Genomic DNA, 14,951 nt, shown 5'->3' with positions numbered 1-14,951 from the left:
CTCTGTCTTCGGACAGGTGGCTCACTATCCACCACTCTTACAGGTCAGGTGGACAAAAACAATTTTCCTTTTCAGACTTGCTTTCACTGTTGGGGAAGCTTATTTCATATATCTGCATTATCCCTTGGGCCTTTTTCTTTTTCCATACCAGGTCTCTACAATGATTTCTGCCGTCGTACCAACGCTCAGAATGGAACAACTCGTGACTTCGGGTCGGAGTTCCCCTCAGAGTCCTCACGTCCCTACCTTGATGGACCGGGCCGACCCTCAACCAGGGTCTCTACCTCAGGGTACCCGACAGGCTATCCGTCATCACGGACGCGAGGCTACCCAGCTGGGGCGCTCTCACCCTCCTCATCTTGCCCCAGGGCAAATGGTTGGCAACAGATCTACCCTGCTCCATAGATTAGCTGGAGACCCTCGCTATGCACCTGGTCTTTCGCAGCTTTCTACCCCAGGTATGCGGACCTCTCGTTCTGGTCTTCACAAACAACACCACCACAAGATACATATCTCCAGACAAGAGGGCACTCAGTCAGCAAGGCTCACGAGGAAAGCCGAACGCCTTTGCCGTTGGGTGGAACCGACTCTGGCCTCCATCAGGGTAGGACACGTATTGGGATCATTGCACACCTAAGCAGCTTGGTTCTGTGGGGTCACTCTGGCCCAAGCAGAAGGGCCCCTCCACCCCTCCCTTCTTAAGGAGGCAGTCTCAATCTTCGAGATCCCCACGGTGGGTCCCTGCGCACCCTCTCTTAACGCCCAACCACCGAGATTCTTCCCCAGATACCCCTCCAAGGGGTGGGGAATCCAATGCCTTCTGTTGCCCTTGGACCCCAGGGGCTCCCTTATGCCTCTCTCCCCCTCTCTATCATCCTCAGGGCCAGTCGCCCTTGGTTCGCAATCTCCCGCAATCTTTTGGTGGTTCCTCCTTGGAGAACCCCCCCAAACAGGAGCCCCCTGTCCCGGGACCCTCCACTACACCCGAACTCCCCCTTGGCCCCAACCAGCCGTCTGGGGGTCGAGCGGAACCTCTAAAAAGCGCAGACCGTTCCAGCCAGGTTATAGACACCCGTATATACAACGCTACGTGGGTCGCCTTCCGTGCCTGGGCCCTCAAGTTCCAAATTAACCCTTTTTCTCTCCATCGCTCAGATCCTGGAATCCTTCAGGAGGGCCTTAACAAGGGACTGCCTACCAGCGCCCTAAGGCGTCAGACCGCTGCCCTCGCAGCGGTCGTCTCTTCGGACTTTGGGGGTCCCATTTCCCATCACCCCCTTATCTGGGCTTTCCTCAAGGGAGCTTCCAATCTCCGCCTCCCGATCACACACCGTTTTCCGACCTGGGACCTCAACAAGGTCCTAGTCACCCTTACCAAGCCCCCCTTCGAACCCACTAGGGAGGCTCCCTTACAGTTCCTCTAGACCGTTTTTCTTGTGGCCATCACATCCGCTCGTTGGATCTCGGAGATGGCAGCCTTTTTCCTTTAGGCAGGACCTTTGTGTTTTTTCACTCTGATAGAGTCGTCCTCCGCCCCGAACCCACCTTCCTCCCTAAAACAAATTCAGCTTTTCACAGAGCTCAGGAGCTCATACTCCCTAACCTCTGGCCCAATTCCTCTCGAGAGAGGGAGAGACAGTGGCATTCCCTTGATGTGTGGCGCGCCTTGAGAGTGTATTTCAAATGCACCCAGCATTTTTTCGCTAGTCAGAGGCCTTACTTGTGTCTTTCTAACCTGTTTTTCTCGGTCACAAGGTGACGCCCACAACCGTGGGCCGCCGGATTAGGGCCTCCATCGCCAAGGCCCACTCCACTAGAAGTGCGGCTACTTCGGCCGCAAGGGCCACATAAGCCTCTATAATTGAGATCTGTAGGGCTGCCACCTGGGCATCCCCATCTCCCCTCATCAAGCATTATAAGATTGATGTATTGCATCCGCCGAGTCTTCTTTTGACAGGCGGGTCCTTCAGCGGGTCCTTGAGGTTCCAGGGGAGGTTCCACCCCAGACGGGAGCCCGCCCGCAGGACTCGCCAAGCTTTGGTATGTCCCAACCTGGACACTCGCAGCAGCTCTATGGAAAAGGGGCGTTGGTTCTTACCTGATACGCTTCTTTTCGTAGAGCTGCGTAGAGTGTCCAGCCCCACCCATTAGTCCGTCTGGTGGGGAACCTCGCTGTTCGACCAAGCAAATTAATACCCTTTAGTTAGGATGAGAACAGGGCCTTCCTTCTCGTCTTCGCAAAACTGGGGAGCGCCGAGAGGACCACGTGATGGTGAGAGGCGTTCCTCAATTTCAAGCTCAGCCTGTGAGAGCCGAGACTGGAGCACCTCCCAACCTGGATACTCTACGCAGCTCTACGAAAAGAAGTGTATCAGGTAAGAACCAACGCCCCTTCTCTTTGGGTGGAAATAGCATTCAGTCCCATCCAGTTTTGGTCCATTCCAAATCTAATGGAGCATGTTATTGTTACAGGAGCACATATCAGCCTGTCACTATTCCTTCACCAATTTCTGAGATTTCCCGAGCAACAGGGGGAGTGTCCTCAAAGATTTGACAGAAGCAGTCCAATCAGCAAGCAGTGACTGATTACCCAATCCTGCATGCTAACTCCACCCAAAGAGAAAGGTCATATATCAGATAAGAACCAATGAACCTTGGCCCTGCCAGTGGCCCGAGGGAAGCCTCCAGACCCTTGGGAAGGTGAAAAACGGCCCTCCCAGAAGTTCCAGTACATCATGCCCACCATGGCCATGCCCAACAGGCAACTGGGCAGCAAACTGGTTGCTGGGAGTTTTGAATCCTACCCCTGATGGAGTACCTAACTAAACTTGAGTAATTAAACTCAATGGGCCTTTACTCTGGCATGTTACTTAGTAATCCTCAAAGATCAATATATGAAGATTCCTTACCTCAACAGACAATGCCTCTGTGACTCTGGGCATACAGAAACAACAGAGCATGTGTCTGCATTACAGAGACTTTCGTACTAGTCTCATCTCACTCTTACTGCAAAAATACCCAATACAGGAAGTCAATTCTACCTCACCCAGCTGCTTTCAGATACCAACCCTGCCACAACATGCTATGTTACTAAGTTCTATGCAGCAGCACCTAAAATTCATCACATGATATCTATGCTATAAATTAGATTTAATGAATACCTGCTTTGCCATATTAAACTGTGTTGTAACTTTCACATTTTGGGATTCTTTACACCAGGCTACTGCTCTTATCTCTTCTTTTAGATTCTTACTTATTATATATACTGTCAATTTTTAATTCATATATCTTTTGTATCTTCTAACTTTTCATAATTGTTTTACATTTTTAGTTATTCTTTATGATTCTTTAATGACCATACCTACTTTCTGTATGCTAGTCTATGACTGTAATAAAGATTTAATATGATTTAAAGATTTATGGAGATTTATATAGAATCATTCCAAAGGTATTCCAGTTAGTGCTGTGTAGTAAATGCAAGTGCTATTTCTAGTTCAGATTCTTGTCTTCTTTTTCCTGCCTGCATGATATAACAGTCTTGAAGCTATTCTGTTTTGGGCACAGAAATTATTTCCACCTGTCTCTTGTTTGGCTAGCAGATTAACCCTACTTCCAGACTGTTTGCATGTGATTTTGCAAGATTTGGTTCTTGCTCACATCCGTTTCCAAGCTCACATCCTTTCAAAGCTGCTCCCAGTTTGTATGCAAAGCTACTTTGCATTTTTCTGAGCATCTCCCATACATATTATAAAGCAACTCTGGGTGGTTTACAATTGTTAAAACATATTTTAAAAAACAAAGAATACCAAAAACATAAAAGAGCACCAGACAAAGGACAATAATGGTAGAGGGGAAATAAAAAAAGAAAGGGGGATCAGTCTTCCTCTCCAAAGGCCAAGTTCTCAAGCACTAAATCTTTAAAGCTCTTTTGAATCCCAGCTATTCAAATTTGGAATTGGGGGTGGGAGGGGAGAGGCTTCCTTCTAGAGGTCAAGCACTGTTATAGAGAAGGTGCACTTCCAGGCTCTTGATAAGGTGGCATTGTTTAGTTGATGGAACCTGGAATGTGCCAACCCTGCTAGATCAAACTGGTTGGGCAGCTATTATGGGAGATAGAAGGTCCCTCATTCCAAAGGATTTGCCCAGCTGTTTTCACATCCTGCCTTTTATAATACCCCTTCAGAACCCAGGTCCAATTCCTAGGCATATGTGGTGTTAAGGGGGAGGCTTGCATGCATAAATCCCAACAGCAGGATGGTGAGAAACTATTAATTGGATTAATTGTAGATAAGATATAGCTGAGCAAGGCAAGTTTCCAAATTGAGCAGTCCAATATCAAGCCAAAGATTTATGATGTCAGATCAAAGGGTGGTTGTCATGTTAACAGAATCCTATAATTGTTAGAAGAGGCAACTTCTTGCTGCCTTCCCACAACCAAATTTAGCGAGGAAGTCAGTAGGAAGTAGCAAATTCCAGGCAGGTAACTGACTCCTGCCAGTGTGGGAGAGGGATGCTCAGGAGATGCAATGAGGGTCAGGTAAAATGAGCAAGGGTGCAATGTGGGTTGGGGAGGGTATGTTGAGGGTCAGGGAAGGTTGGGGGTCAGGAAGGATGCACCGAGATGATCAACAACAGAACAAGCACAAAGGGGCTAGGGGAGAATGTATGTGTGGGGAAGATTTACCCTAATAACTAAAAACCTTCCCTACCACCTTTGCCATTGATTTTCTGGAATCAAGGTTGCAAATGATGATCACATGATTGTGGGTCCCTGCAATGGGTTATAAGTGTAAACTGGTTGCCAAATGCCCAGATCACGATTGCATGATGGGAGGGTGCTAGGATGGCTGGAACTCTAAAGATCAGTCGTAACCTCCATTCATTCAGTACCTATATAACTTAACAGTTGCTGAACAAATGGTCATAGGCTAAACACTACCTGTAAATGCATCCTGCTCATATTCATTACTTACTGCTCAGGTGAAACAGTACATGGGCTAATTTGCCTGGGTGTATGAATTTCTAATATAACAAAATGAACTTTTTTCAGTTGCAGAGATGGTGAATCCCTTTTCCCTTCAAGAGTGCATTTACCAAGTAGCCACAAGAGAAATGCTGAAGCCTTCAGTGGGTACAGATCATAAGCTAGGCCGATCATTTATTTTTTTCCCTTCCATTCTCCTCTCTAGTTCCTCATAACAAAACAGATCAGATTATTCTAGCCAGAAATCTGACCTGTAGATCACCACCTATTTCTGATGCACGCCTGTGCAATGGGAGTGAATGCATTTCTTTGCAATCCATATTTTATGTCCTTTCAAGGATGCATCAGGGAATCCCAGACTGCAAGAAGAATTTCTGTAATCCTAAATTTTGTTGTCAGGGATATGGCGCTACTTCACTTTCCTTTATATATGGTGATGGGTTTTTAAAACTCTGTCAACCTTCCACACTGTGATACTTCCAGCAGAGTAGCTGTGAATCCTAGGGCATGTAATCCAATACATTAGATTAGAAGAGGCCCAGAGTAGAGAAAAGGCAGGACATACTTGCCCAGAAGCTGAGCAAATTTTCCTAACTGTCACTGAGAGGTAACCCACGCCTTACTCTAAGTGTGAGCTCTTAAAGTCTGTAATATATTCCTATTCACAGTTTGGCTTCTGGACTAAAGAAAATGCTTATGAGGTAAATACATGTCCTTAGTTTTGAATGATAGTTATGCACCGGACTTCTTACTTCATATGATTCTAATCATTTCAGAGCTTAGGGTTTACTTGCTTTTGCCAAATCTTTGATTTGTGGGTGGCCTGGAATTGCTCTTGTAATTCTTACAGATCCTAAGTTGTAAAAAAAAGTATGTGAAGAATTTTGCTCCTCACCCTATGTTTCAAAGACAGCATAATTAGATTTCACTTTTGAAATAAGGATAATTATTTTATGTTGAAGGGTCGGAAGATGTTTTGGGTCTGGAATTTAAAGAAGACTTAATAATAGGAACTATCACTCTAAAGTATTCTTAAGTTTTCCTTGTTATGACTGACCAGTTCTGTGCTTGGAGTCATTAATCTTTCTCATGTTTTCTTGGCTGAAGCATATGAGAAGCAGATGTTCACATCTGGAACATTTGTGCTGGGCTTCTTTGTTGAAGTAAAACAGTTTAAATTATAGCAAGAGATTGCTGGAGGAAAAAACAAAGCTTGTACTTACTGTATTTTTTTCAATACATGAAACTTATCTGCCACATTATTAAATTTTGTCATATTCAACTTTAGTCAATATTTAAAGCATACAAATGGAGATTAATGCACTTTTTATTAGATTTGTAGAAATTTCCTAAAGACTATTGTCCTCTATATAACTACTCTACAGTTAGCTCTTCTGAATTTTAGCAGCCAGTTCTTCTGACTAACAATTTTTTCAACTGTTGAGTTAGAGCAACTTTTTGCAGATCTCTATTCTACACTATTGAATTATGGATGTTTCCAGAAAATGTATGTACAAGTAACTGTACTAAGAATACTTTATTGGATAAGTCAATCAGACAATCAGAATAGAGCTGGAAGGGACCTTGGAGGTCTTCTAGACTAGCCCCCTGCTCAAGCAAGAGACTCTATACCATTTCAGACCGGTGACTATTCAGTGTCTTCTTAAAAACCTCCAGTGATGAAGCACCACAACTTCTGATGGCAAGCTGTTCCACTGATTAATTGTCCTCATTAGGAAGTTTCTCCCTAATTCCAGGTTGCTTCTCTCCTTGATTAGTTTCCAATCCATTATTTCTTATCCTGCCCTCTGGAGCTTTGGAAAATAAATTGACCCCCTCCTCTTTGTGGCAGCTTCTCAAATACTGGAATATTGCTATTATCTTAATGTAGCTTTTACCACAATCTTTAATTTGGAAATAGTAGCAGCTTCCTTTTAAGGGTTTCTGTAAGAAAGTGTGGTTTCTCATATTGTATACACTTGTGACCAAGTATTAAATTAACATGAAATAAGCAAATAATGTTGTTACATTGACAAGCAGTATAAAATACCATTGTGTTATCTTAATTTTCTTTTTTCTTTTTTGTATCTCTTGTTACAGGTTCAGTCTTAACTTGCATGATATATGGAACTGGGAAAGGATTAGGCTTTAGATTGTTATATATACAGATTGTTACTCAGGAGATAAACCAGTGGCTTACATGCATAGACAATTTTGATGGGATTGTATCAGACTTGTGGATAACCCTATTATCAATGCAGAACGTTGCTGAAAATATGCTTTTGTAGCAAGAGTCTAAAATCGCAGAAATTTTTCCGCCATTTGTTGCATAAATCCTTGTATAATTACAACTAGCTGGCTTTACTTGTTGATTGCTTTTGTATCTGAACAGTTGTTCTTATAGAAAAGATGGGATAAGAAACAATTGTAAAAGATACCGTTTATGGGCATCTCTCCAGTATTATTGGAAAATAGATTCAAAAGAATTTGAGGATATGACTCTGCTGACTCTCATGGTGCTTACAGAGCAGCAATCAACCTTGGGGTTGGTTAGTGCTTTGAAGACATTTCCCCTGCCTTTTAATTCATTCTATCCTTCTTTTACTCGGCTCCTTTTATTGAAATATGGTATTTTTATAGAGTTTTTAATGTTTTTAATTGTAACCACCCAGAGTTGCTTTGATAGATGGACGGTCTCTTAATTTGATAAATAAGATAATTAGTCATTAATATTTTTATAGATAGGGAAAGCTCTTAGTTCTCTTGAATGAAAGCAACTATATATGTCCTAGGATAATGTTGTAGTATCCAATTTGGGTTGGTCACTGGGACCGAAGGTTTAGTCTTCGGAGCTTTTGGACTCGTGCTGGACCCCAACTTCAGGGAACGTCTCTCTACTGGAATGTGGTTCATTCTCTTCCTCTCCCTCTCCCTCCCCCCCTCCCCCCCCCCAATAGATGGATACATATGTTTTAAATAATGGAATATTCTGCTCTATTAACCTTTGCACATATTTTTATTGCTGAATTGAATATAAAATAAAGCAGCTGTGTGTGGGAGAGACATGTATTTATTTCTGAATTATCTACTATCTTGTCCATGCTTCAAGGGTTGAATGCTACAAGCTGCTGAGAGCTCACAAGAAGTGTTAAATCCCTTCCCTTCCCACTACATCCTGTGAAATTTGAATGCCAAGGGATCACTTTCCATCAGTGCTCTGACATCCACTTCTCTAAACATTATGATCATGTATGACTTTATGGAAGGAGCACGGAAGAAAACAGCAATATGATTAATAATATTATAGATACTAAGATTGTTTCAGTAAAGAGGCCTGTTTCTAAAATGCTACATGTACTTTTTCAAGCCTATCATTCTGGTTAAGAATATAAAAATATCTGTCAACAGATTATAAATCTAAATATATTTTCGGCCCATCCCAAGTGACAGACACCAGTCCAACTCATTTTACCAGCTATGAGCAAGGTATTTTCACTCTATTATATTCTATCTCTCAGTAAATCCAGATCAGATCAATTCTAGAAGAATAGATTAGGCAAACCATCCAAATGTTTTCTCTCACTTCTTGGATTTGAGAACATTGAAGAATATTTTCTTCATGATCCATTTTATTTTTGTCATTTACTCCTTCTTATCCTCATCAAATTTGGTGAACTATCTGTAGTGAAAATACTTCTATTCAATAAGTGTTTATTGAAATATGTAAAAGGAGATGATGGAAATCAGTAATCTAAAAGGAATGATTTGTATGGCCGTGAATCTTGAAAATTCAGGATACTTTCTATAAAGCATTTCTTTCAGGTTTTCTGAAAACAATTTTAATCGAATGTTCTACTTGGTGCTTCTTGGGTTTCTTTTCTCTTTTGAGAAGGAAAACCTTTTAATGTCAAAGATGTTGTGAATTCCTTCATGTTAGTAATTATTTCTTTTGTCTGAAATAAATTCAGTGACAAAAGAGTACTTATCTATGCACATTCCATGAATAAGTGAATTTGTATATATTGATTAAAAGAGCACCTATATACAATTATTATTTTCTTCTAGGGTGAGAGCCCTTTGAAACCCCAGTAAAATGATCCTATAAAGATGGCAACAAATTGCTCCTTCCCATTCTCTTCTCACACAAACTTGTTCAAAAAATAAAGAAGTTCAAAACAAATCAGAAAGTTTTTTTAAAAATTTATTCTTTCCTCCTGTCCCTCATTATTTCTGTTCAGATTAGGAAATCTATTTTGCATGGCTGAAGAAACCATTGGTTTTGGTCAAAACGGCCACTCTCTTTTGTTATCAGAATGACAGGCCCTATCAGGCAAGTGGTGTCAGGTCAGCCAATCAAGGACTTGGCAAAAAAATGATAGAACTCCTGATTTTCCACAGCTAAATTCTAGGATTTAACAGAAGTTTCATATGTCCAACTTGGGTAAATAAAAATCATTAGTGAAGGTAAGAAGGAAGACATGGAGATATTTGATTGTGTTAAGTGCCTCTTATAGATATGGGGGCTCAAACCCATAGCTTTTTCTTCTTACTTATTAACATACTGTTTAGTGTTTAGCAGCCTTGAACACTTAGGTTGTCAAGCATTTATATAACTGTCATTTTTAACCTCAGTACCACCAGTCCTTTGTGTATCACACCTGGATATGGGCAAGGCTGGGACTCCCAAGAGCCCTTTGTCTTTGCTCCAAAGATGTGTTTATGGTGATCCACTGGACATGCAATGAAACCTTCAGCTGTGAAGATGCTGTTGGTGGGGCTTGTCTTTTCCATTTCTCTCCTAAGTTATCTCTATTTTTTCATCACCCAGGCAACGAAGTACTTTTCAGGTCAACAGTATGAGGAGACTGCTTGATTTTCCATGTTTTATGTGTTTTAGGGACATCTTGTAATAACTCGGGTTCTCCAAGGATCCATGTCTCACAATTTGGAACTGCTGTTTTACTTAAATCAGAAACTTACTGGCAAATGTCCATTTTCTTTAAGAGAAAGAGCTGAGTTAAAGAACTAACCTATATGTGTTATTTCTTTTTCAAGATAATTCCTCCCCTTTCCAATGTGAAAAAATAGCTTGATGGGAAGCTGAAAACAGATGGTGAGCAGCTGAAGTACATAAGTGTGTTGTTCAAAATAAGCATTTAGGTTGGGGAGGTGACAAGCCATATTTACTTTCTTATCCACTCAGTAATACCTTCTTTTAGCTGTTTAAAAATACTTCATATACCAACTACCTGGGAAACACAATAGGATTGATGTTGTTTGTTAGGAATATAAGTCACCTAACAGGTATTTGGGTTAGAAATATATAAACCAGGATAGACATTTTAATACTGTCTCTTTAAGGGAATGCAGGAGCATGCAGTTGGGTGTGGTTTCTCAAACAGCCATAAGATGGAGCCAGAAACCTGGTTTGTTTTAGTCTGAGTCTCAGAAGAGAGTGTGAGTGTATCTCTGTTTCCTTCTGTTGGAAAGTATTGCCGTTCCTCCATTTTTCCTAATTGACTGATATTCATAGATTTAATATAAGTCTGATACTGAACTGTTTTTGACATTGGACTTTGTTACTGGATTATCCCTTGATTGAAAAACTGACTGATTTACCTGTAAATGACTGCCTATTTTGGACTTTGCTTAACGTTTCTGGAAGTAAAAACCTACATTTACTGTACAGTGTATCTATGTTCTGTGTGTGTATTATTCAAACACTACTCTCAAATACGTCTCTCTGTATGCGCTCATTCTCCTAATGGGGAATTACCTTAACATTGTTGGATGAAGGATCCTTATAATTTTGATGAAAATCAATACAAATATCTAATCTTTTTCAGATTCTTTTGTTGTGTCGATGGGAGAATCCAGGATTGGATTGTCTCATGTCTTGTTCTTCAGACTGAGTTGAATTCTGATAATATCTAATATCTTGCCTTAAAATGTAATGTATTATATTAGGATAGATGCATGCTTTTTATTTAAAAGAAATCTTTTTAAAAAATGAACTGGTAACAATAAGGTTAATAAGAAAAATTCACTTTGGAATTCAAAGTGAAATCTGTGACTTGCTTTGAATTTCAACATTGCAATCATGTGAGGGTTTTTTCTTTTTGTATTGAAACATAGTCTCTGTTACCACTAGCTTAGAAAATCTGTAGTCTCCCTGCATTCTGTCTTACTAGAAGGGAAGTCAGTAAAGCACTGCCATTAGAAGCCTGAGAACATGGAATATGCATAAAATGCGCAAAATTGAGAAAATTGTGTTCTTTAAAATCATTGAGTAGATTTGTTTTTATGTGTCATTTTCATTTTCAAGTTAATTTGAGCTTAATTTTCCCCTCTTTTAGAATACAGATTTAGAAATTGCTTTTCCAGAGCATGATTCAGTATAATATCTCTATTAGTAAATAAAGGGCAGCAGAGGTAGACTTAAAACTGTTTCAGTAATTTATATACTCTAGATTAGCATAAGAAAGTTGTTGAGTTTTTCATTGTGGCTTGATAATAGTAGGTGTTAATTGGTTCATTAAATGCTAGAATGGCATGTTGTCTTCAAACAATTATTTTGTAAATGAGCACTATTATTAAACTAATTATTCATCCTGCAATCCACTTCTCTCAAGAGTTCACTTATAAATCTTCCTGCCCTGAATCATAGCCATGAATTTAAGAAGGTAGATTAAACTAGGAGGTTAGAGATTAATTGATTACTGTACTATTGCCATTGACCATGCCAGCCAAAAACTCCAAACCAAAACAAAAGAAAAATATCTGTACCAATGACCTCCCAGACTCCTGCACATGTTTCAAATGTCTTGAAACCATCAATGAAAGCGAAATTTACATCAAATGCCACTTATGCGATAATCTAGCCCACCCTGTCTGCTTAAATGCAAACAAAAGCCTAGCTAATATGGTTAAAAATTCAGATACATTCTTTTATCTATGTCCATCATGCTCTCCTAAGCTAAACAAATTGAGTACCCTATCTGACAAAGTTGAAAACATAGAATCACTCATTCACTCAATAGAAGAACGCTTAGCAACACGTTTTGAAACAACTATACAAGCAAGCCTAATTTCTCTTGAAAAAAAAATACAGCACAGATAAGTGAGTACCTATCAACTCAAAATCAAATCCCACAACAATCACAACCACTACCTCAACTACAATCACAACTACAACCAAAAATAACCACCAAACCACAGCCACAAACAATTACTATCCCTTCAAATAATTCCACAAATAATATCTCCTTACTCATCAGAGACCATAGAATGTGAACAGAAACGTCCAAATGCCATCTTATTTGGTCTCGAAGACACCAACGAATCAGATGACATCACCAAAGTTTGTGATATCATAAGCAACTCAAATACAACAAACATCTCTCCTGAAGATATTGAAATAACCAGAGATGGCCAGGGGTACAAATACAATGACGGCTCTCTGGCCCCAAGATTTTGTAGAGTTGTATGCAAAAATGAGTCCAGCAAACACATATTCATTCATACAATAAATGCCATTGCAAAAACCAATCCCAACCACAAAAAAACTTCACTCAAGACCAGACTTATCCATTCTGCAAAGAATCTGCTCCCGTGAACTCTGCGCAGAACTCAAAAACCATCTAGACAATGGAGAAAAGGACCTATACATTGACTACAGAGCTGATTGCTTCAAAAGAAAGTCACACAACCCACACCTCCGCATCCAACCCCACCTCATCCAATCCAACATCACTCAAAACTAGGCATGCGCGCCCCTAACTACCTCTATTCCAACCACAACTGGCCTTAAATGCAAGCTAATCAATGCAAGAAGCCTTGTAAATAAAATACCTGAATTTCTCCTCTTACTAAATACAGCTAAATTTGACATTATATTCGTCTGTGAAACATGGCTCAATGTATCTCCCTGACTCCATTACCACAGTAAGAAACTATCATGTTTACCGATCAGATCGTGAAATCCGTAGAGGAGGTAGTGTCGCTATCTTCTATAAAAAGTCCCTACATCTAAAAAACATCCAAGTTACCCAGGAGCTTGCTATTCTTGAGACCATCGTCTGTGAACTGTCCTTAAATATCACATTTCAGTTCTTACTACGTTACAGAGCCCCTAATTATGACATCGAACATACAAACAAGCTAAATACACTACTGACATGGGCAGCATCCTGCCAACACGCTTTTATCTTTCTTGATAACTTCAATCTACCTCATATTAACTGGACCCTTAACAAATGTACAACTGAACCCACACATGCAACCTTCTACAATGCAATAACAAATCTGGGACTAGAACAACTAGTAACCAACAACACTAGACTAACAACTGCCTCGATCTCATCTTCTGCAATAGTTTGAATTCAATTTATGGAATACAAATTAAAGAACCCTTTTCCAACAGTGACCACAACATGATTGACTTTTGTCTCAACATACGTCCACACAAAAATCATCACAATGATGGAATCCCCAAGTATTACTTCAAAAAAGGCAACTATGATCTTATAAACAACGATCTCTCATCCCTTGATTGGCAATTTCTATTCTCTGGATGCAATACTGTAGAAGACCATTACAACATATTTTTACTTGAAGTCAAAAGAGTCATCAAACTATATGTACCTTTAAAACCAGAAAAAACAAATTTTCCAAAACAATAAGGAAGCTTCAATCCAAAAAGAAATCACTTTGGTGGAAAAACAAATCTGGTCACGTTGCCAACTTCAAAAGTCAATACAAAAATTTATGCTACCAGATAAAAACTGAATGCACCAATTATCACATTAAACAAGAAGAAAACCTATGCACCAATTCCACCCGTGCTTTCTACAATTCTACAGACAATACTGCTACCCTTCAAATCTCAACAAATAAATGCTCTGTCCTACATATTGGAAAAAAAAATCAGAAAATAAAATACAGGCTGAATAGTCAAGACTTTGTTGATCATGCAAACTCTGTCAAGGATCTTGGAATTCTCATCTCAAATGACCTAAGTGCTAGAGCCCACTGTAACTACATAGCCAAAAAGGCATTAAGAGTTGTTAACCTAATCTTACATAGCTTTTTCTCTGGTAATATTACAGTATTAACTAGAGCATACAAAACATTTGCTAGACCAATACTTGACTACAGCTCACCAGTCTGGAACCGACATTATATATCTTATATTAACACAGTTGAGAAAGTCCAGAAATATTTCACAAGAAGAGTTCTCCACTCCTCTACTCGTTGCAGAATACCTTATGCCACCAGACTCGAAATTCTAGACCTAGAAACCTAGAACTACGCCGCCTTTGGTCCAGTCTAAGTATAGTATATAAAATCATACATTGCAATGTCCTACTAGTCAATGAATACTTCAGCTTCAACCATAACAACATAAGAGCAAATAACAGATACAAACTCAAGGTTAATCGCACCAAACTTGATTGCAGGAAATACGACTTCAGTAACAGAGTGGTCAATGTCTGGAATACTCTACCTGACTCTGTGGTTTTTTCCCCAAACCCCAAAAACTTTAACCTTAGACTGTCTACTATTGACCTCATCCCTTTCCTAAGAAGTCTGTAGGGGGGCGTGCATAAGTGCACCAATGTGCTTACCGTCCCTGTCCTATTGTTTCTTATATATATATATATTATTTTTCTTATATGTATCCATGTATTCATAACTATGTTTTTATTTATACCTATTATCTTGTAAGCAATTGACAAATTAAAAAAAAAAGATTTACTTGCCCTCTGAAAATCCTAAGGGAATCAATGTTTTTCTTCAAAAACGTGATGCTGTTCTCAGGTCTTTAGTTAGGGTAAACTAAAGCTATATCAGAATAGAAGTTCCTTTTCATTTGGTTGAAACAATATTTACTACTGAGAAATGCATTGTACATTTGAAATAATAAAAAAACATTTATGATGGCAGTCAACAGGGAAGTAAGTTGAGT

The 14,951-nt window shown here is 39.8% G+C and overlaps 1 protein-coding gene across 4 annotated transcripts in view; it reads left to right on the top strand.

The window, feature by feature from the left end:
- The window catches only part of CBFA2T2 (CBFA2/RUNX1 partner transcriptional co-repressor 2), a 92,355-nt gene that overhangs the window by 52,506 nt on the left and 24,898 nt on the right, over window positions 1–14,951 (top strand). Inside the window, exon 1 of one of the 4 annotated variants that reach the window (XM_087929165.1) lies at window positions 6,454–6,491. The exons of the other annotated variants lie outside the window; for them this stretch is intronic. Coding sequence (XP_087785291.1) covers window positions 6,473–6,491 — 19 coding nt within the window. The 5' untranslated portion in view covers window positions 6,454–6,472. Of the gene's footprint in view, window positions 1–6,453; window positions 6,492–14,951 lie in introns of those variants that run through there. 4 annotated transcript variants of the gene reach the window in all.

The sequence above is a fragment of the Pseudonaja textilis genome, chromosome 3 (assembly GCF_049901715.1).
Source record: "Pseudonaja textilis isolate UNSWEBS1 chromosome 3, rPseTex1.2, whole genome shotgun sequence".
Lineage (NCBI taxonomy): Eukaryota > Metazoa > Chordata > Lepidosauria > Squamata > Elapidae > Pseudonaja > Pseudonaja textilis.
The sequence above is the reverse complement of the archived record's forward strand: the minus strand, read 5'-3'. Positions and strand labels throughout refer to the sequence as shown.